This window comes from Podarcis bocagei (genome assembly GCF_964188305.1).
Source record: "Podarcis bocagei genome assembly, chromosome: 8".
NCBI lineage: Eukaryota > Metazoa > Chordata > Lepidosauria > Squamata > Lacertidae > Podarcis > Podarcis bocagei.
The window spans coordinates 41374714-41396772 of NC_138133.1; the positions used below are offsets into that span (position 1 = coordinate 41374714).

The 22059-nt window shown below is 40.2% G+C and overlaps 1 protein-coding gene across 3 annotated transcripts; it reads right to left on the bottom strand.

The window, feature by feature from the left end:
• Positions 1-8606: 8606 nt before the first annotated feature.
• RNMT (RNA guanine-7 methyltransferase) lies at positions 8607-22036 on the bottom strand. 3 transcript variants are annotated; one of them, XM_081205632.1, is made up of 12 exons: positions 21901-22036; positions 20360-20616; positions 19940-20188; positions 18530-18650; positions 17617-17739; positions 15840-15955; positions 15104-15285; positions 14114-14278; positions 13176-13293; positions 11666-11767; positions 10621-10654; positions 8607-9551 (listed from the first exon to the last, which is right to left on the bottom strand). In XM_081205632.1, the coding sequence occupies exons 2-12, from the start codon at positions 20582-20584 to the stop codon at positions 9514-9516; spliced, it is 1473 nt and encodes a 490-aa protein (XP_081061758.1). In that variant the 5' UTR covers positions 20585-20616; positions 21901-22036; the 3' UTR covers positions 8607-9513. The 3 variants fall into 3 exon arrangements, with proteins under 3 accessions (XP_081061758.1, XP_081061760.1, XP_081061759.1); XM_081205634.1 differs by having other exon boundaries at positions 20360-20484; positions 21901-21986; XM_081205633.1 differs by having other exon boundaries at positions 21791-21928.
• Positions 22037-22059: the final 23 nt, after the last annotated feature.

The window sequence follows — 22059 nt, forward strand, 5'->3', positions numbered from 1 at the left end:
CTATATGCAGCCACTGGGAGAGATCATCAGGGGGATTGGGCTGGGTGTTCATCAATATGCAGATGATACCCAGCTCTACCTCTCTTTAAAATCAGAACCAGTGATGGTGGTGAAGTCCTGTGTGAGTGTCTGGAGGCGGTTGGAGGATGGATGGCGGCTAACAGATTGAGGCTGAATCCTGACAAGACAGAAGTACTGTTATGGGGGGGGCAGGAGGTGGGCAGGTGTGGAGGACTCCCTGGTCTTGAATGGGGTAACTGTGCCCCTGAAGGACCAGGTGCGCGGCATGGGAGTTATTTTGTTGTTGTTTTTTTTAAATCATATTTATTAAAGTTTCCGACAGAAATACAAAGAAAAAAGAAAAAGATAAAATACACTTAAAACCTTACTTTCATTACCAACGTTCTGGGACTCCCCCATCCCCCTCCCAACTGTATTCCCCTTTCATTAATTTGGTTCTACAAGCTCTCACTCCCAATTTAAAAACTTAATTTGTTTAACCCAATATCCAATTTGAATTATACAATCTTACCACCATCCCACATCTTTAACAGAAAAAGAAAATAAGATTTTTCCCTAAGTTCCACCCCAATTTCCTTCCACGAATTCCCTTTTTATAAACACATCCAATCAAAATAAAATGATATACAAGAATTATATAAAGATATAGAAGATAAAAGATATAAAAAGATTCAAAAAAATAGTTACACAGCCTTTGGATTCCCAATCTCTCCCCCCCCCTTCCCCGGTTTGAATTCCCCATGTCCATCAGTCTGTATGTTGTCAGCCTGGAGGTCTCAAATCCATGGCCAGATTTCTCCCCAATTCCACCTTGCCGGTTTTCTTTTAATTTATTTATTTTAATGATATTTAACTTCAAACGTCCAATCTAAAAAAGGCCTTTAATTTCCTTGTTCTTTACTGCTCCTCCCGTTGTTCTTTCCATGTCGTAGTCAGTCCTTTGTTCTTTTTGTTCCTCACTTTCTCAGGTTTCTTGTCCTGTTCAGCTGCTAAAACGTTCTAATTCAGAAATCTGGTGTCTCTACAGAGGTTATTGTTGTTCAGGAACAAAAACTTACGTCCAGTCCCTTCCTTTCTTCAATAGAAAATTCTATTGTCTCCTTTAGTATAAACACCTCTGTAGACAAAATACTGTTTCAGTTTTGCAGCTTTCCCAGAAGATAACAAGTCCTGTGTGAATCCAAGAGTATTTTTCCACTTACGACCGTTCTTGTAATGTCCCGAAATCCCTCTAGGGGGATTGTAGTAACTTTGTTTCCTCTAATCCAAAAGTCAAGTTGTTGTTCCTTATTTTCGACAGTTTATATCCAAATTGTAGCAAATTGTAACAAAATTAACCAGCAAAGTCATCATAACAAAGTCCTCTTTATATTCTCCAACTTTGACAGCTACTTTGACAGCTGTCAAAGTCTCCGTCTCTCTTCACCAGGCTCTGCAAATCGCCCCGGTTCCCAGGGGGGGTTACCTTTTCCTTCTCACCCTCCACTCTTCTCCTCCAGCACAGTTCTTATAATTTCCCATCGTGGAATTAAAAATTTTTATCAAGAATATGCTTCTCCTTCGACCTTGGTTGCCCAGTCCTTGTTTTAGAATGTTTACAATAGGGGGGGGGGACTGACTTCCTTTTTGGATCACCCCCGCTCGTGCCGAATCCGAAAAAAAATTCTTTTTTTCTCCTTTTATACCCGGCTTCCCAATTACTCACGGGTTGTTGTTGATAGTCCGAATTTTCAATGGAAGAAGTCAGCGCTCTCCGTCGAATGGCATGCGGCTTCGCTCGGCAGGGAAAGCAGAGGACTCACAGCACCACGCTCCTTCACGAGTCGGGAGGGCGCTGACGGTGCCAGCCGAGTCACCCATGTCCACGGGCTCCGTGCCCGTGGTTTTTAAGGGTCCCCGCGTCGCCGGCGCGGTAGGACCCAGCCCCTGCCGAGCAGACTCCCTCCGGAGCTCGGAGGGAGTCCGCCATTCGGCGATGGCGCCAACCCAGAAGTCTCCGGCATGGGAGTTATTTTGGACTCGCAGCTGTCCATGGAGGCACAGGTCAATTTTGTGTCCAGGGTAGCTGTTTACCACCTTCATCTGGTACGCAGGCTGAGACCCTACCTGCCTGCAAACTGCCTTGCCAGAGTGGTGCATGCTCTAGTTATGTCTTGCTTGGACCACTGCAATGAGCTCTATGTGGGGCTACCTTTGAAGGTGGCCCAGACACTACAACTAATCCAGAATGAGGCAGCTAGACTGGTGACTGGGAGCAGCTGCCAAGACCACATAACAGTGGTCTTGAAAGACCTACATTGGCTCCCAGTACGTTTCAAAGCACAATTCAAAGTGTTGGTGCTAATCTTTAAAGCCCTAAATGGCCTCAGTCCAGTATACCTGAAGGAGCGTCTCCACCCCCATCGTTCAGCCAGGACACTGAGGTCTAACGCTAAGGGCCTTCTGGCGGTTCCCTCACTGCGAGAACCCAAGTTACAGGGAACCAGGCAGAGGGCCTTCTCGTGGTGGCACCTGCCCTGTGGAAACCCTCCCACCAGATGTCAAAGAGAACAACAACTACCAGACTTTTAGAAAACATCTGAAGACAGCCCTGTTTAGGGAAGCTTTTAATGTTTGATGGATTACTGTATTTTAATATTTTGTTGGAAGCCGCCCAGAGTGGCTGGGGAAGCCCAGACAGATGGGCACGGTATGTATGTATGTATGTATGTATGTACGTATGTATAAATAAATAAATAAATATTATTATTATTATTATTATTATTATTATTATTATTATTCCTGGTTTCAGTGCAAACTGATGCGGAAGTATGGAAAAATGCAAAAATGTGGCTGTATTATCATGGCATTTTATTCCATTTCCAGTTTATTCCAGCTCCAATTCTGGGAAGAGGGACTAATTATTAAACAATTCTGGGAACTGTAGCTCTGTGAGAATAGGGCTCTCCTAAAAACTCTCAGTACTCTACTACACCAGTGAATGGGAATGATTTTTTTAAAAGAAAATTAAAAGCAACTAACCGCCTCTGCTGCCCAGTATCAATTGCACTTATATTATTTGGCATATATAAGTATGATTCTCTCCCCCCCTCCCATTATCTGTTCACCTAATTTTGCAAGATTCTTTTGTAACACTTCACAATAGGAAGAGGAATTGATTGGATTGAATAATTCATGTGTGCAAATCTTGGCACTACACTAAAAACTTCTTTCACTTTTTAAAAAAAATGTGAAAGTCCTTTGGGAGCTCACTATTTAACCTTCCCCACAGTTGAAATGGACCACTTATCCCTAGACTTTGATTTCACATCTTGTACACACTGGATGTCATCACAAACGGCTGATGTGCTGCCAAATGATTATTTCATTCTCCTAAGCCAGGGATGATTGATTTTCATCAACACAAAGCCTTCAGATAATCCAAGCATACTATATTGTCATTCCTCACATGCTTGCTCGCTCTGTCAAGGGGTTAAAAATGGCATCCAGACAAACTGTAATCCACATCTAGGATTTTTAAAAGACAAAGAAATAGAACAGGAGCACAAGAGTGGACAGCACTTTTTTTTCTGAAACCCTTTGCCTCTCCTCTGCTAATGGGCTGCCCTCCAGATATTGTTGCACTACAACTCCCATCACTCCCAGACAGAATGGCTAATGGTCAGGGATGATGGGAACTGTAGTTAAACAACATCTGGAGAGCACCAAAAGAGCCATCCCTAGCCTATACAATATCCCAGGTCCCTAGGTCAGGGTGAACTAAATTAGCTTATTTTCCTTTGTTTGTTTTTTTGTTATAGAAACATGGAGGGAAATAGCAATGCAATGATATTCTTCATTGACCATATATATATCTGTCATTTCTCCCTGAGTGCTCAGCAAAGCATGTTATGGGCCTATCTTGCAGGCTACTGGCTATGCTCCTGTGGCAGTACTAATGATTAAACCACCCCCTCTAGTAGCAAACTCAGGTGCTGAGTGGCAACAGCTACGTATCCAAAATGGGGGCACTGAGAAAGAAGAGGGAAGCATCAACTTGCTCAGGAAATACCAAGGTCTGTATAAGGTTTCCAAATTTTAAATGGGGGGGGGGTGGAGGATCCCCGCCCCAACAAAAAAAAACTCAGTTTAATAAGTAACCAAGGAATGTTGAGTGCCTCCTCCAGTGGGGGTAGAACATAGCCATTGTGAAGTCATATGTGAGGTAATAATACGGGAAAGGAATCTTGTGTGACAGAGTACTACTCCAGGCTCCCTTCACAAAACATGCAGAGGGGGGAGGGAGGGCCCACAGGCTCCTCCCTCCTGACCTCTGCTTCTCCTCTGAAAGAGGAGTCTATACATATTCAACTGAGCATGTGCAGGCTGCCCTTGAGACCCGTCATCAAAGATGCTGAGGCAAGGAGGGCAAAGAACCTACAGGCACAGCAGTGTTTGGGGTGGGGCCAGAAGAATACATGGTGAGGAATTTGTGAATGGGACTTCAGTTATCAGCATTAAAAAATAAACAAATCTTAACATGAAAGTAGTCATTACCAGTCTAGACGTTAACAATGCCTCATGCTCTTCTATGACGATGGTACCATTGACCCGACTCTGTTCTAAATAAGGTTCATGGCAGGACATACTGAAGCCCATCTAGGCACCCTCCTTCTTTACACGCAATGGAGGTTGGCTTGGCAGTAACATCATCCACAAAAGCCAAGCACAAGGAGGAGCATGGAGGTCCAAACAGCTGGTGGTAGTAGAACAGCATCTCCCTCCCTTTGCTGATAAGTCATGGCAACAACATGGCGGTTGTTTTTGTTCTGCTTTCAGTTGTATTTATATTGTTCATTTATTTAATTTGATTGTTCTTATTAGCCTTACTATTGCTTTTATTGCATTTTAATAAGTTGTTCACTTTCAGTGCCTTTTAACTGAAAAGCAGCATAACCGTGAATGCTCATTAGTAATCAGCCGATACCTGTTAGAAACTTCTTTCTTTAGGAAGAAATCAATGGGTATATCATATTGCGTGTCAAAATGTAAGAGTGCTATTTAACGCTTTTTTCGTCTATAGGCCTGAATGGTGCTATAGAAATCTCATGTTTATGTTCTTTTGCTTTGCCTGGAATGATTCAGAAGTCATACATAAAAGGACTCTGCTGCTTGAAAGCATGAAACTTTTGATATGTAGGCCATGAGGTAAGGTCTCTGTGATTGGATATGTCATGGCAAGCTTTTGAGGATAACAGAATCTCTGCATTTATTTATATTCATAGGCAATAACCCCCAGACCTTGGGTTAAAGGTTCTCTCCAAAATATTCTCAAGTATTTTGGAAGAAACATTTAAAGGATAGCCCCAAAATCACATTTTGTACCCAACTGGCATAAGTGTTTGGGGCTCTAACTTTCAATTTCTGCCTGGAAAAGAGCCACGTTTTGAAATAATTTCCAAGAGCATCAAGGAAGAAATGCAAAATATTGCAAAATGTGCAGAACATGCATGGAAAGATTTCCCCTTTCCTTCTAAATTTTGCTTGGGGAAAAAGTAGCTCCTAAAGACTCAAGGCCTGGTCTTTTGACTGAAAATGCCCCCAAATTTCCTCAATTGTGCCTCCTGTTATAAACCATGAAACCATAAAAACAATGAAGTATTAGAGTATAGTTGCTAGGCCAAGATATCCCCTTCCCCCATGCCCTTTTCTTCCAGGGACAATATTCACAGTACCTTACCCCATTTTCACTTCATATAAAGTAAAGGTAAATGTACCCCTGCCGGTACGGGCCAGTCGTGTCCGACTCTAGGGTTGTGCGCCCATCTCACTTAAGAGGCCAGGGGCCAGCGCTGTCTGAGGACACTTCCGGGTCACGCAGCCAGCGTGACGAAGCTGCTCTGGCGAGCCAGCACCAGCGCAGCACACGGAAACGTCGCTTACCTTCCTGCTATAAAGCGGTACCTATTTATCTACTTGCACTTAGGAGTGCTTTCGAACTGCTAGGTGGGCAGGAGCTGGGACCGAAAGATGGGAGCTCACCCCGCCCCGGGGATTCAAACCACCGACCATGTGATCGGCAAGCCCTAGGCACTGAGGTTTTACCCACAGCGCCACCCACATCCCTTATAAAGTATATATAAAGTATATAAAGGAGATATAAAGTAGATGGAGATATAAAGTAGATGGAGAAAAATAAGAATCAGGCTCAAATTCTGATTAAAATTGTGAGATTATCACAGTATGTCCAGAACAAATGTCTGCAGCCTATGAAGAAAAACTATGGCACTCCTTGACACAAGGAAAGTGTTCTGGCAAGAATTTTAACAATTTCCAAAGATGGATTAGATGACAGTGGAAAATCATTTCAGTCATTGCCAGCTGATTATGCCAAACTCTGCTTCCACCTGCTACCATTTTGTGCTCACTATTTCACTGCACCATTTTGTGACTGGTGGGCCTCAGCAGTGTTCAGCCATCTTGACCCTCTCAAGACTACATAACTTAAATAACCAATGGGGAATAAAGGCAGGGGGTAGCAGACAGAGAGAACTGAAATCCAACCAGCCACTCAGACAAGTTTTATCCAAGCAGACAACAGAGGTGGTACCAATATACCAGCTTCACACAAACATATGGATTATGACCTTTAATAATCCAAAATGGCCCAGTAAATTTTAGCTACATAAAAGTGTGAATTTAAAGCATGAGTGGTCAAACAAGGTTACAGGGAGTGTAAGATTTCTGTTCTTTAAGCAACAGAGATGCTACAGGCATAGAAATGTTTTCATATGCATCTAAATGCATGAAAAATAAATGTGGGAACAAGGTGTGTGAGAGATAGAGACAGATTTCTGCCCTGGGCCAACACTGAAGAAAAAGGCCGGTGCCAGATTTTCTAACAGCAAGACAGCCATTCCCCACCCAAAAGTTCTCTCATTCCCACAAATCAATGGTTACTATAGCTGCATGTGTATAATTAGCCTGTGTAGATCAAACGAAGTAGAAAACAATTAAGAAAGGTTTATGTGTGTAATGTGGTGCCGTAGTTGTGGCAAGATCAAACACAGAAGCAGCTTCCTGTTGTTGCACTGTGAAAGGTGTGCACATTTGTTTGCCCTTCCTCCTTGCCCTCACTCCAGATCCTTCAAGTAGTGTTACCTCTAGTTGCAGACTTAATCCGTTTTGGGGTGCCGCTCGTACCCCGAAAAGTCCGCAACTAGAGTGCCTCTTCCATGCATGTGTGCGGCGCAATCGAGCACTTTTGCGCATGCATGAAGCACAGAGAACCCTTCTGCATGTGGCGAACCTGGAAGTAAACACTTCCAGGTTTGCCGCGTTCATAAGCTGAAAGTCCGTAACAAGAGCGGAATGCAACTAGAAGTACCACTGTACTTGGGTCACGTAAAATGTAGTAATTTCTAATGTGGCTATTGCAGCAAAGCAATTTTTTTCTGGGCGGAGAAGGGGAGCAGATACAGCTCCTTGCCAAGGGTACAAGGAACACCTCTGGTCAGAAGTATATCAAATGTGTTAATACTCCTGGCCAAAGGTTATTCTCCAACATGTGTTATTTTGGATAAAGCTGTGGAAATATTTGAAAAATCATTTAACAATTGCCCATTTTTAAAGCTCAAACTTTCTTGGGGAGTAGCTTCCCCTTCACTGTTTTCAGGATATTTTCAGCGAGCAATTTACAATAACTACCAGAGAATAATTGAAATTACATGTTACAGCTGTGTCTCCTTTATTTCATGTGCTCAGGAGGGATCTCTAGAAAATACCGGCAATTGGTGAAAATACACATTGTAAACCAAGTGATGGTGGGGCTAACCTCCAACAGTGGAGTTTAATCAAAGTTCAGAGGCCACAGAGTTGTCCAGGTTCAATCCCTAACATCTATATCTAAAACAATCAGGTGGTATAAAAGGCGTATTCCTGTGATCTACAGGACTGTGGCTGCTTCTTGCAGTCCTCACTCAATCTGATAGAGGTCTGTTACCTTCTAGGCTCTCTTGATTTCTGCCTTTGCAAAGTGCTTCCTACCATAATTCCTTTAGTCTTTCATGTTCTTGTTTAACAAAAGATTTTTGCTTTCACTGAAAAGACTGGATGCTTTTGCAGGGCTCTGATTAGGCTTCCTTAGGATATATGTCTCGACATGAGTTTATATAGCCTAAATCTTATGGGCAATATTCAATTAACAACTCCTTACACATATCCCTCATGTTCAATGAACACAAACATATGTTTTACCATATATATGTAGAGTTATGTATTGTGTCACACACAGCAAGATACAAACATGCACAAAGGACAATCATGACATGCAAAGTTCTGATGTGCAGCTTACTTCTAAATATTTGAAGGATCTCCTGTTCAAAGATTCACTAAAATGACTCACAGTAATGTTTAATTTCACCCTATGTAATTAACTTTATTCTACTGTGTTTCTATGCTGCTTTCCAAAGCTCAGCTAGTTTGCAAAAGTTCTTGGTGACAAAGGGTTATTTTAGTGACTGTTTTGCTACTTGCACATTCAGTTCTTTGGACCATTCTGCATAAACAGTCATGTAATAAGGAAACAAAACTCAGACACATATCACTTGTACAGAACAGAATTCTATTTAATCTTGATCACATACTATGAAAAATTACACACCAATGAGCACAAACAACAAAATTCGTGTTCCTCCAAATACTTCCCCATCTGACACATCAACCACAATTATTTAACACTGAAAATACTGCACTGTGGAGTGGCGATAAAAAGCCCAACCAATGAATGATGTCTGGCATTCTGATGCACAGAGCTCACATGCATGCAAGCACATCGTCATTCACTTAAACTGGTTGACAAAGGTTTCTCCTCTAAAAGGAGACACCCAGTTACATAGCTCTGGAATGGGGGCAGCTATTTTTCCATGGAGTGCAGTGGTTCTGAATTCAGCTGACATTTACAAATTTGCTTGTCTGCAACTTTGTGAAGCAGAACAACAGGCGATTTCAAATAAACACTTGTTGCATGATGAACACTTCAAAACTTGGGGGCAGCTTAAACAGCATGTAGAGCTTATTATCTGCGATAAATTACCAAGACCCTTACTACCTTGGCTTGTCAAGGTATTGAAAGAATATGGAAACAGCTGGATTACCATCTGGATGGAAGCTACATTATAATTTCTTCATCCTGTGATCACTGTCATGCTGTAAGTTTATAAGCAGTCAGTAATGAACCAATGCATCTGAACGCAAACTAAGTATTTCAGGAAATGTATCCTTTGTTAAAAGTAAGAACCCAATTATCCCCCCAAACAAAAAATCATATTGTGTGTGTATATGTGTATAGACAGACACACAAAACAAAATTCCATCTGTCACAGACAGTCAACCATAAACCATAGGTAAGCTTGCCCAATTTGGTTGTGTCCTGCACACTTTTAAACATAAAAATATAAAATTGCTGTCACTTTGGATGCTAGATCACTTCAATTGTGTTTTTGTGGCCTTCTTTTACTGCTGCTTTTCAAAGGCAAAAATCAAATATATACCTGGAAAAAAATGAAAAAGAAAGCATTAACCTTCTCCTGTTTCAAAGATTTCTGTTCATAAACAACCAAATCTGACAACATATAAGCATCTAATAGAGCTTAGAGCAAGGGTTGCCAATCTGAGGCCACTGGTGCTAGGGCCTTGAGTTCTAGTGGTGCTCCTGGGCTTTGGATTGCTCCCAATCTGACCCATTCCACCAACCTCACTCAGATACAGGCCATCAACTGATGCAAGGGCCTTGCACATTCAGGTGGTTGGGCGGGGGTTTAAATCCTAATTAAACATTCAGTTGGGAGGGGGAAAGAAGACACATGCAGGATGCCTGCAGTTCTCCTTCTCCCGTCTCTCTCCTTACTGCCAAGACCACTTCACTTTAGGTGAACCTGATCCAACTCAGAGTGATTTGGGCCTGCCCCAAACGTGATCCAGCCAAATTCTGGGTCAACCCAATTTGGTTCGGTATTTGGCCAGACACAGGGAACAGCTCTGTTTATAAGAGCTCTGACAGCTATTATGAGCCTCCAAAACCAAAAGGCAAGCCAAAAAATTATAGCACCAAAGCTGTCTGGCTATACCTAACAGAAAAAATATTGGCCTGGTTCACACACCATGGTAAGCCAAATCACCAAACTGCAGATTCCCAGAGAGGAAGTTGTAGTCACTCCAACACCTGTCTGGTCCTTTGTGCTCCGATAGCAGCTAAACCAACATTTGGCTTACCATGTCATCTGAACTGGGGCTTGTGGTTAAACTCTAGCCTCGCTTACCACAAGCTCTACAGCCAAGAACAAATCTTGGTTAGCTACCAATTTTGCTACTACATTTACTTTGTGATGTACTTGAGCTGAATGAAGTTGTGATCTAGAGGCATTTTTACATAGCAGCTATGTATCGCCCGTTTTTCCTGAAAACTCTGTGCTTAGCAGATACCCTCATAAAAAGTTCCTGCTGGAGAAATTCTTACATTTTAAAAACAAACTAGCCTGACAGGTATAGAACAGGTTTGGGGGAATAAAATACAATACTGAACTATTATAGTAATATTTAAACATCAGTTATAGTACGTACTTGTTGCCTCCCATTCAGATTTACTCAGGGTTCCCTTGAAAGAAAGAAAATGTCACATTTAGAGACAGCAAATTATTGTATACATTTTAAGCAATTAGCAGGAATCTCTCTCTCTCTCTCTCTCTCTCTCTCTCTCTCTCTCTCTCTCTCTCTCTCTCCAGGGACAAACTGTTCCTTCCTGCTGCAATATTTTAATGCTTCAGATATCAATAATAGTTTCAGATTTCAGAGGGCCAAAACATGCACCACTGTACTTCAGTATTCTCATTGAAAGGGAAAGATCTGTTAGCACATTTAGAAGGTGATCAACCAGTGAGTTGAAGTATCTCACTGTAAAGGGGTGGGTTTATTATGTACTTAGCTATGCCTGATTGCACATTCAGGGAAGGAGACACATGAGTTTTTGTAATCAAGCAGTTTCTCTTTTATTTTAAGGATGCAAATGACTTGCATTAGTATGTGGTGGGCAGGCTGTCTAGTACAGTTATATGTTAATAGCTTTTATAGATTAAATTGCAAAGCTGATACTATAAGATTTTGAGCACCATAGATTATGACTATGGACTATCTCTTCAGAAATAAGTCTGTTGTAATTGCCAAAGTTCAGATGCCAAACAAAAGGGAATACAGCACATTTCCTTCTCCTTTCAAGGCTGAAAACTTTCAAAGAAACAATGAGAAGCCACTTCCTGCACAGGCCTCCCTGCAGCTGCTCCAATGCCCAGAGAGACTAGTACTCAAGCGCATTAGAATGGCAATAGAAGTTTCATAATTCTGCAGAAACAAAAGAACAGAAATCCACCAGCACCATTGGTGGCCAGCATTTGTCACTACTTCTTGCTTCACAATGGCGCTATCAGGAAGGTATGCTGTTTTCCACTTAGCACATGGCCACCAATGAGTTTTCAGGGCACTATCCTGAGTTTTTCAGTTCCATGGAACCAACCCAACATGCATAAGCTTTGCCAAGTGTTGAGACACAGAAGGCAAAGAGTGGGCTGCAAGCAGCCTGATCTGCTCCAGAGACTGGATACTTGATACTTACAAGGGGTAACTTGGCTTTCCCACCATTCTTAAGCATTTCTGCATGTTCATAGTCCTCTTTTTTATTTGAGACCAGCCTGGAACTTTCATCAGCAGGGTATTTCTGAAAAAAAACAGATTATACAGAATTACTGCAAATAAAGCCAAGGGCTGGCAAACTAAAAAATACTGTTGTGTACCTGCCCAAATGAAAATTCAGACACAAATTGTCTGTACTGATGCCTACTATGCCCTTGAGCTAACAGTGACAAAGAAATGAGGTAATTATACCCAGTCAAAATAGCTCCAACTGTAAGCCCCCAAATACTATTTAGTAGTTGACCCAATGAAAAATGTATCCTGTGTCACCAACTCTGTCACCTTGCATTCCACATTTATAGCTCTGGTTTCTTGTATGATGAAACTCATAGGGGTTCACCTTGTGCTCCTAAGCACGCTCCATGCAATGGCCAGATCCAGACCTGCTTAGCTTCCGAAAGGAGTTTCCTCAGACCACAGCCTGGGATGTGTAAGACACAGATTCATACAAATCATCTAGTTCACAGCGAAAGGATCCCTGATGGATGGCCATCCAACCTCTGTTTAAAAACCTTGGGAGCTCATTCTACTAGAGTGTTCTTCCTAATGTTTAGTCAGAAATTTTCTTTCTTGTAATTTGAATCCATTGGTTCTGGTCCTACCCACCAGAGCAGTAGAAAACAAGCTTTCTCCATCTTCCATTTAGATACAGTGAAACCTCGATTTTCGAATGTAATCTGTTCTGGAAGACCATTTGACTTCCGAAACATTCGAAAACCAAAACACAAAGGGCAGTTTGCAAATTTAAAGAGAAAATTGAGAAAAATACAGTGGTACCTCAGTGGAAGCTGCTCAACTTCCAAGGTGCGTTTGAAAACAGAAGCATTTACTTCTGGGTTTTTTGTGTTCAAAAACCGAACCATTCGATTTCCAAGACGTTCGAAAACTGAAGATAGTTATCATATAATCGAAAACTGAAGATAGTTATCATATAATCTCTTAGTCTTCTCTTTTCCAAGCTAAACATGCCTGACACTTGTATCAATACAAGCTCCTTTAGATTTCTAATGATCATGATTTAATTATTGTTATTTATTGCAGAAGTAGGCCATTAGCACTACAATGAGCCGAAAGTTTTGAAATGGAGGAATTCAAAGTACAGTACATCAACTTAGAATTATGTTCTACAGATTATCAAAAGGACACTTCCAAGTGAGCATGTTTATAATAAATGAGAAATGTAACTGCAGTGTAATTATCTGCACACTGATTGTACATTGACAGAACACACCAAGATATCAGGGTACATGAAATAAAGCATACCTAACACAATCCCATTCAAATGCAATGTAAGATGGATAACTAGTATAGCCTACCTAAACATATAAATTAACTTGTCTTAGAATTACTGCACAGTGTTTCTCAAAAAGCAACGCAACAATTGACAAGGCTGACAATTAGAAAAATCTGTCTATGTGCATTTGAAAACTAACCTCCAATGCCAGCATTTGCTGCAAAAGAATTTTATGTTCTTCATTCTTAACCTTTTCTTCGTAAAACTCCCGGAAAGTCTTTTTGTAGACTAGTTTCATGCCATACTTCTTGGCCATTCTAGGAAAAATAACTTTTGTTAGAAATATAAATGCTTAATAAGCACAAAACACAAATTATGAGTGATCATCAAAGCATCATTCAAATTTCCAAAAACTACTTCTGTGTCACAATGACAAGATCACAAGAAACATTGCAACTCATCTAAATTCACCACTACTTAATGTGAACATGTTTTTTTTAAAAAAAACTAGTAACAGTACTGTACATTTAAAATACGTATTATCATATATACATACACAGTACAGCATGCATACACCTGATGCCCAACTATAACAGCAACCACACCCTGAAAGTGCAGCTCAGGGGGTTAGATATTCAATATTATAAGTTAGTTATGAAATGCTTAGGCATTGGCACCAATGCATACTTATATAGGTCATGTCTTTGCAGTACAATGTGGACTGTGGCAATGTATCCAAGCTATGGATACACTTGTAGTAGGTTCAGGAGGGCCTTGGTAAAGACCAGAAAACAGCCACTATAGTGGAAATAATAAGCAGGGGAGAAGAGGAACCCTGGCAAAACAGCTATGCAGTATAGAAGAGAAAACTGGATACCATGGCCCTGTAGAACCAAGTATCCTGGCTTTAACAAGATGCCAAGAAAAAGGAAGGCGGTTAAAAGGGAGGGCATGTCAGATTTTGTTCAAATATCTAGGATATGATGGACCAACCTTCAAATTACCACATTTTAGCTCAAGTGGCTAAAAGCTGACATAGCACTCCTCTAGCAACCATTTTTCATTTTTACACACACACACACACACACACACACACACACACACACACACACTAAAAGGTAAAACATAAAAACTTACTCCACCAGCAATGGAAAATAGGCCAGGAACTCTGGCACATTAACCACCCCTTCCAGGTTAAAATCATACTTGCAGCCAAACAAGGGGTAATCTCCTTTCTTCTGAAACTTCACTGTGTATATTTCATTCCCAAAAGAGTCTGTTTCTGAAGCTTCAAGGCGCTTTCTATGACAGCATAAAAAAAGACAAGGAATTAAAAACCCACACAACCGTCTAACTAACATAACACAACAGTATGGGCCTGTTTACATATCTCTAACCTCACTAATGAAGTCAGATGCAGTAAAACAATGATAAAATCCTATCCCAGGACTATTTAGAGCAATAATATATTAACTTCCCATATATCAAGTAACTTCAGTAATATATCTCCCTAATTCATTTTCATGAATTTAAATAAGTAGAAAAAAGATTAACCAAATATTTGGGCCAGTCAGATAATCTTGCTTTCAACTGCACTGGTGAGGTTGCTGGCCTCCTTCAGCTGACTTATGATAATACTTCCAATATTTATGGCAGACCAAGATACTCTGCCCTGCCTGCCAGAATGCACATCTAGCTAAATTGCATATATTTGGACTAGATAGTCAGGGGCCTTTGCATTTGCTGGCAAAAACCAAGTGAATTATTAGATAGTAGAATAAAATCTCCAGACTTATTGCAGACAAAAGATGGAAATTCAAGGAGAGGGCCTGGAATTTTCTTGAGGGTGCCAGACTTTCTTTGTGGCTACAGTCTGGCAAAACCTATGGAGAAAGTTTATTCCTTTTCATGTACTAACTCTTGTATTTTGAGGCAGGTGTGGGATGGAAAGTGTGGAAAAACTGCAGTCAAGAGACCTAACAAACACTTGCAGGTGTATAAGGTGGGTGACTGTGCAATTCTAATGTATCAGTACATTAGTTCTTCATTAGTGTACATATTCTGCACGAAGTCTAAAAAGTATCCACCCTCAATTATTACCTAAAAAGATCATTCATACACACTTACACAAGTTCATAGCTATCTGGAGTTGTGCCAATAAAGTATCCTCCATGGCAAAGTCTTTCACAGGCATTTCTAAGCATCATATCAGCTTGTTCATATGTCTCAAAAGAATAATGATACACAAATTGACAACTGCAAATGTCAAAGTGGATGTTTCGATCATTGTACTTTTTAGAGAGAAGTTCCTAAGACAAACAGAAGAGAATTGTTTATTTTTGCTGTCAGAGAAAAAAATGGGACAGGAAAACAATTGCATTGTTCCAGTATGCTTATCACAAAAACACAGTTTTTTTAACCTAGGAGGCACAAACCTAAAGTCTTCTAATTATTTTTCTGCTCTTTTCAACTGACAACCTGCAAGTTCAATCACCATAACCCATTATATTTTCCTATCTCCAATGTTAGGAACTAAAAACTAAAACTAAAAATATTTCTTGTTTGAAAGGAAACACCAATATTGGAGATAAATTATTTTTAGGCAAAAATCTGCACTACAGCACATACAAGAATAGTTACATTAACTTATTTAGAGTTCCTGATAAAGTGACCCGATCAAAGAAGTAGTATTTTCATGCAGATCTTGTCTTTAACTATGCAATCATGTAGAAAATAATGCAATGGCTGGTTTACTTCTACACATTTGTTTTCTAACCTTTCCCTTCATTTACATTTTAGACACCCATTTATTTTTATATCAAAGAAATTACAAGTAATTTTAAAAAGCATGGAATAACTATACCTTTGTGCTGTCAGCAGTTATAAATTCTGCACTAAATATTCTTTCATTTTGACGACCACGGTTTTTCATATCATAGTACCGCGATTCACACTGTTGTACGGAAACATCAGCAATATCTATTTTTAAAAAATGCATAATCAAAAAACTCTTCAGAAAGCTGTAAAGCAGGAGAAGGCAAGTATATAATTGAAGGCTAAAAGTATTTTATTTGGCAACTGCTTATCACAACTACTCGGAGATCTGCATAGGGTATGCTAAAAATCATTGCACGTAACCTAAACACTTAAGAAACAAAGAAAAGCATTTGCACCTTATATGCAAAAAGATTTCATAATTTAATATTAAATATTTACATTAGGAAGAGGTGTGTGTTTTTCTCAAAACTAATGCTGTGTCACATTCTTGGCTTAACTCAAAGTTTTTAATTTTTAAAAAATTGATTTAGTACACTACTTTTTTGTAACATGACAACTTTTAATTTGAATTCTTAATGCTGTGAAGAAAATGACTATCAGTAATTTTATTCTGACCGTAAAAAACTTTTTAAGAATGCTTACCTAACACAACTATTTACATATGTTTTGGAAAACAAAAAGAAGGCTGTGCTGCCATCTCTAGGTCAATACTGGGATTGCTTTTTGTCATTTATTGTTAGTGAGCTAAAGGCAGTAATAATTTCAGCTATACTAAGCAGGCAGTGAATACATATATAAGGGGTGACAGCCTTGGAAAACCCTAATTTAGACTTTTGAATAGCTGCAGAAAAGTATTCCTGAAAGCAACAAACAACAATATCTGAACAAAAGACATGAAAACTACTCTTAACACTGCAACCTCGTATTTCAGAGTTCAAGAACTCTCAGCAAGCTAGAGTAAATGCCTTCACAGATAAATAGTTTGCTTTTACATTAAATCTGGAGACAACCCCAGGAACCATCTCAATTAAGTAATTTGCAGAGTGATTTTTGACTAAAAAATAGTGCTTGCCATACGACAGGATATAGTAATTGTAAAATACCTGAACTTAAAAAGGACAAGAAGCTCAAGCTGAAACAATGAAGAATTCAAGCTGCAATCATATTAAATGAAATAGCAACTTCCAAAGGTCAAGCCCTGGAATGTGTATCTAGCATAGAGACATAGCAAATTGGTAAGGGATGGAGGGGACATTCTGTTTGTTATTGTTTCTGTATAACTTTTTTTGTAACTTGCTATGAAAATACAGTACTGGAATGCTAACAGCTAAATTAAAGACAATTGCAGAGTTTTTCAATGTAAGCAGATGAGATATGGTATATCATATACCATATATGGCAGCAATGCTGAACATGTGGCCCTCCATTTGCTATTGAACTACAATTTCCATCATCCTCTGCTGGTTAGACCTAATTGAAAATGCATATATAATATTTGTAGAGCAACAGGTTGGCAAAGACTGGCTGATGGCATTGCAGACCAGTTTTGCTAAATAGTTGGAACTGAAGTAACAGTTTATGCATTTCCAAATATTAAGTGATTCAGTGTTTAAATCAAGTTCCTCCGAAGATACAGAACAAAATGAAACTGCCAAACCCTAAGATAATCCATGAAGTCTCTGTTCCATGTCTCCTTACCATGGCAAGGCTGGTAGGTTCAGGCAAGCAGCAGGACTCTTCTATGGAGGTACCCATATACCGGAAGAAATTTGACTTCCAATGTGATTTTTTAGTTGCTAAAAATTGAGTTTTATGAATAATAAACCCAAGGTACATTGTTCATATCAAATTTGCCTTCTTACCTGTACATACAAGCCTACTAATTCTGCCTTTTCTCCATTTTAGCAAGTCCCCACCTTTGCCACATCCCAAGTCTAAAACTGCAATGCTTTGCTTTCTCTGCCGCACCCTCTCAAGGAATTCACCTAGGAAAGAAAAGACACATAAAATCTTTAGCATGCATAAAAAAATACATCTATTGTGCATTTCGTTTTGTAATTCTGGTAGTTTTATCATCTCATGAGTAACTTAAACAAAAAGTTGCACTCCACTAAAAGCAAAGAAAATTAATTTGTTTGAGATAAATTTAAAATGTAAGCATGGAAAAAGCATTTACAATACTATCCTATGCATGCCTATTCAGAAATAAGTTCTGCTGAATTCACTGGAAATTATTCCCAGGTAAATGTATAGGTTTGGCATCTATTTTTTGTTATCTCTTAAAGAAAAAATATTGTAGTTTAGCTCACAATAATTTTGCAATTACAAGTTCATAGCACTTAAAACAGAGCCAGAGACTCCGATAGATGTAGGAAATACATATCTAAATATAGTGTAATTATTTTATTTATTACTACATTCATATGCTGTCTCAAGGTGACAGCCATGGTTCGCTTCCTCATTTTATCCTAAAAACACTGTGAGGCAGGTTTAGCTTAGAGAAAGTGGCTAGCTCATTATCATCCTGTAAACTCCAGGCCCTAGTCCAACACTCAATCATAGAATTCACTCAAATCACTCAAACAATAAATTAGTATTACATTAAGGAGCACTGTACAGAGTAAACATGTGAACATTATAGTGGTTCTTTTGCTTTAGATATTAGGTTTCATATTTGGGATTCAAAAATCAAGTGCAAGATCTGATCCCAACAAAGTAGCATCTGAAAATATAAATACACTAGAAGTATATATATTTCAAAATATATAGCCATACCAATGAGCACACTCTTTATCCAGTTGTTAAAATTCCGAAGATAGAAAATGCGACTCATACTACGCTGTTCCAATCCAACTTCTTCAAGCTTATTATAATGTGCTGCTACAGTTTCAGTATGCTGCACAAGAACATCAAATAAAAGATAAAGTGAAAAATATGAGGCTTTATATGCATTCATTTGCTACTTAAAGCACACAGCAGCTCTGGATCCAAAATCTGATGACTCTACCATCTTCACAACCTACATTTCTAACTTCCTACTCCTATTCCTTCCCTAATAGTGGTAGCATTATGTGCTATGAACAGCACATTATGCACTATGAACAGTACAAAAAAAAAGCTTTACACAAACTTAACATAAAACACCACCACCACTGATTTGTAGGTAGAGTATCTGGTTTTGATGTAGAAATCTAAAATGAAATCACTTGGTAAATAAGAACGTTACTAGATGATCAACAAATTATTGTACTTTAAAAACCTTAGAAATACTGTAACTTAAATAACCTTGGAAAGTTAATAGCACTATAAAAATAATAGCATGTCTCATGCAACTAATTAGATTACCTTGAACTCTGTCCAGCTTTTTCCAGCTTCCTACCCCACCCAGAAGGAATTTTTTTTAGGAATAAACATATAAAATTACTGTTTCATACAAAATTCCTAAGATTAAACATCACATAGGGCGAGATCCAATGTAGCACAAGCAGGAGTTGACCTATGCAGTGCAACTTTTCCTTTCACCCACTTCCTGCTGGGTGCGCTCTCAAAATCTGCTCCCGAGGGTTGGAGGAACCTTCCCAAAATCTGTTTTAGAACTTGTAGATACCCAGCTGGAGAACCAAGAAGAGAAACTGCAAGTCCAATCATGCAAGCAAGCAGTCTTAACAGGAGATCATCCATATGTTCAGTCTGCATGCCATTAAGACAAATTTAATCATTTATTGTGAACATAAAGATTGCTCCTGCTTTACTCTCCATCCGTGTGATCAAAGAATTATTAACCCTTGTTTAGCATTACAACCTATCAAGCTTCACATGCAATCCATAAAGCAAGAATAAGATAGTCAGCTCAGATGTAATGCTAAGTCGGGAGTCACAATTTGTTTCTTGTACAAGGAAGAGCCAAGCAGGAGCCATTTGACTATGTTTTGTCATGACACATGAATGCAAACAAAGACGAAGTCTGTAGGAAACCTGTGACCCATTAGATGTTGTTGGACTCCAACTCCCTTCAGCCCCAAGCATAGCCAATAAGGGACTATGGAAACTGTAGTCCAAAAACATCCAGAGGAATAAGGAAACACATTCCTCGATTAAGGAAATAAAGACTAGCTATTCCCCCCCCCCCCTCTTAGTGCTGCTACAGTTCAAGAATAAAGACTGAACTGCTATGGAAACACTTACTCTTTTCTTTGTTGGGCTTTGGTCAAGATCAGAATCCCCTCTTCTTTTTCTTGCTCTCCTGCTGTCCACAGCACTGGCATCTCCCTTTTCAGTAGTGTCACAATGTTCTTTATTTATTGTTGCTTTATTTTCTTCCACCGTGACAGCAGGCTTTATCTCTAGGTCTGGGGAAGCATCTCTCTTTGCTTCTTCAAGCAAGTTCTTTCCAGCTTCTGGAACCCCCAAACTGGCTGTGTCAGTAACACTAGCCTGTGGAAAGATAGTCATGTTGGTATGGAAGAAAAATTCCTTAGCTCAATCAGTATATAAAGTTGATGACCTTGATCAATGTGTGTTGCAACTAAACAGACATTTTCTGCCTACAGTGCACAAATGCTTAAAAGAGAAAAAGGCTTCAAAATTGTTGTTTGAAACACTCACCATTTTATCTGCAGGAACCTCTCCAGATTCAGATTCAAATTTCATCTTTTTCAGTCTTTTGTCATCAAGATCACTCCCATCTCCCTTATCTTCATCACATGTACTAGAAGTTTTACCATCATTTGCTATGATAGAGGAATCAGCCTGTGAGTCTTTCGCAGTTGCGCTATCAGCTTCTTCAAATTTCTTTCTTTTTTTCTTTCCGCTGTCTAGTAACTCAGCCATGCTGCCAACAAATATTATTGTGTTATAAATATCTGCAAACAGAAAGTTATATTTTTTCTGTTGTAAGACAAAACTTCAGACCCCCAATCTCAGTTATAATTGATACTGTATTAACATGATAAACCGGATGTTGTCATGGTTTTACACTGCATGCTAAATGAAGTAAATGAAGTTCTTGTTATGTTTAAAATTGGTATGCTAAAATGTGCTCATATTCAGCCTAACTTGATTTTGAATCCCAAGATGTTTAAATCTTTTTTTAAAAAAAGAAAAATCATTTTATATTGAGCCTCTTTGTTTAAAGGAGACTCAAGGTGGCATTTACCTTTTCCATGAGAAAACAAATAGTTCATGGAAAATCTACTTAAAGCATCTATCTCAGCAATCCAAACTTCTTCCCACAAAGCCCTTTGCCATTCTCCTAAAGACAAACAAGCTGTTTAGCAATATGGATTATTATGCTCTCTTGTGTATTATGCTATGTTCCAATATGGTCTATTCCATTACTGTGTCCCCCACCTAGTATCATGTGACCACTGGGCAGCTGGGGGAGGGGGCCGTGAGGTTGACCATAACTTCCACACAAACTCCTCTATTTAATAATTTTTGTATGCCTGCAAACTTGGGTTTTCTCTGAGGCTGCTCATCTCTTTTTGTTTCGGTGGTCCGTTTTGTCTACAATCCCGCGAGCGCCCCTCAGTTGAGTTTGCCATTAAAGGGAACGACCACCTCCACCCCCCAAACAATGCCATACACGCCTACTCGAGAAAGGGAGGGGCCGGCCCGCTGTGCTCAAGGAGATGACTCCCAGCAAAAATCACGTTCAGACTGAAGACTGCCTAAGTTTCCTGGGAACCAGGCCAAAGCAGAATTAAGCAGCCCTTCACTTCGCTTTGAACCGAGGATTTGAAACCGCAGCTCCGGAGCGCATTGTGAGCGCGAGCAAAAACTACGGGCCCCGCAACGCAGGGCTGTCGGGCCCAGCGGCTTACAGGCTTCGCGGGTCCCATTGCGTGGAAACCTCCCGCCCCCGATTCCAGAGGCCTCTCACACACCAGGACGAAGGGAGAGGCGAGAGAGAGGCCCGTTATTATTATTCAAATAGCCACAACTCTTCCCCTCCCCCACCACCGACCGTTTCTCCTTTAAGGCCTCAGAAAAACGAAACGGTGCGAGGAGGCGGCGACGGCGTAGGCCCAAACTTACGCCCGGCACAGCACGCCTAACTCTGCCCGGCCACGAGGACGCCGCCGCCGCCTCTCCGCCCCGAACGTCAGACCCCGCGAGCGGCCCCGCTGCGCAGCCACCTTCCTCACCCGCCAAAGTTGAGTTTTTCTACCGTCCCGCTCTCAGGAAACGAGGCGCAGTTTTGCATCCGGGTCACCCACGCGCGCCTTCCTCCTCCGAAAGAAGTGGGCGGGCGCGCCTACTTGGGCGTACGTGCCAAGCGTGCCTCCCTTTCCCTGCCCACCAAG

What these genes read in the sequence shown, in the direction of transcription:
- RNMT (XM_081205632.1), bottom strand. Translation starts at nt 20,584, where the DNA reads ATGGCTGAGTTACTAGACAGCGGAAAGAAAAAAAGAAAGAAATTTGAA. An exon ending in TAGTAGGCTTGTATGTACAG is followed by an intron (nt 15,956 to 17,616) that starts GTAAGAAGGCAA and finishes TTTTAAAAATAG; the next exon opens with ATATTGCTGATGTTTCCGTA. An exon ending in TATTTTCCATTGCTGGTGGA is followed by an intron (nt 13,294 to 14,113) that starts GTAAGTTTTTAT and finishes TATTTTTCCTAG; the next exon opens with AATGGCCAAGAAGTATGGCA.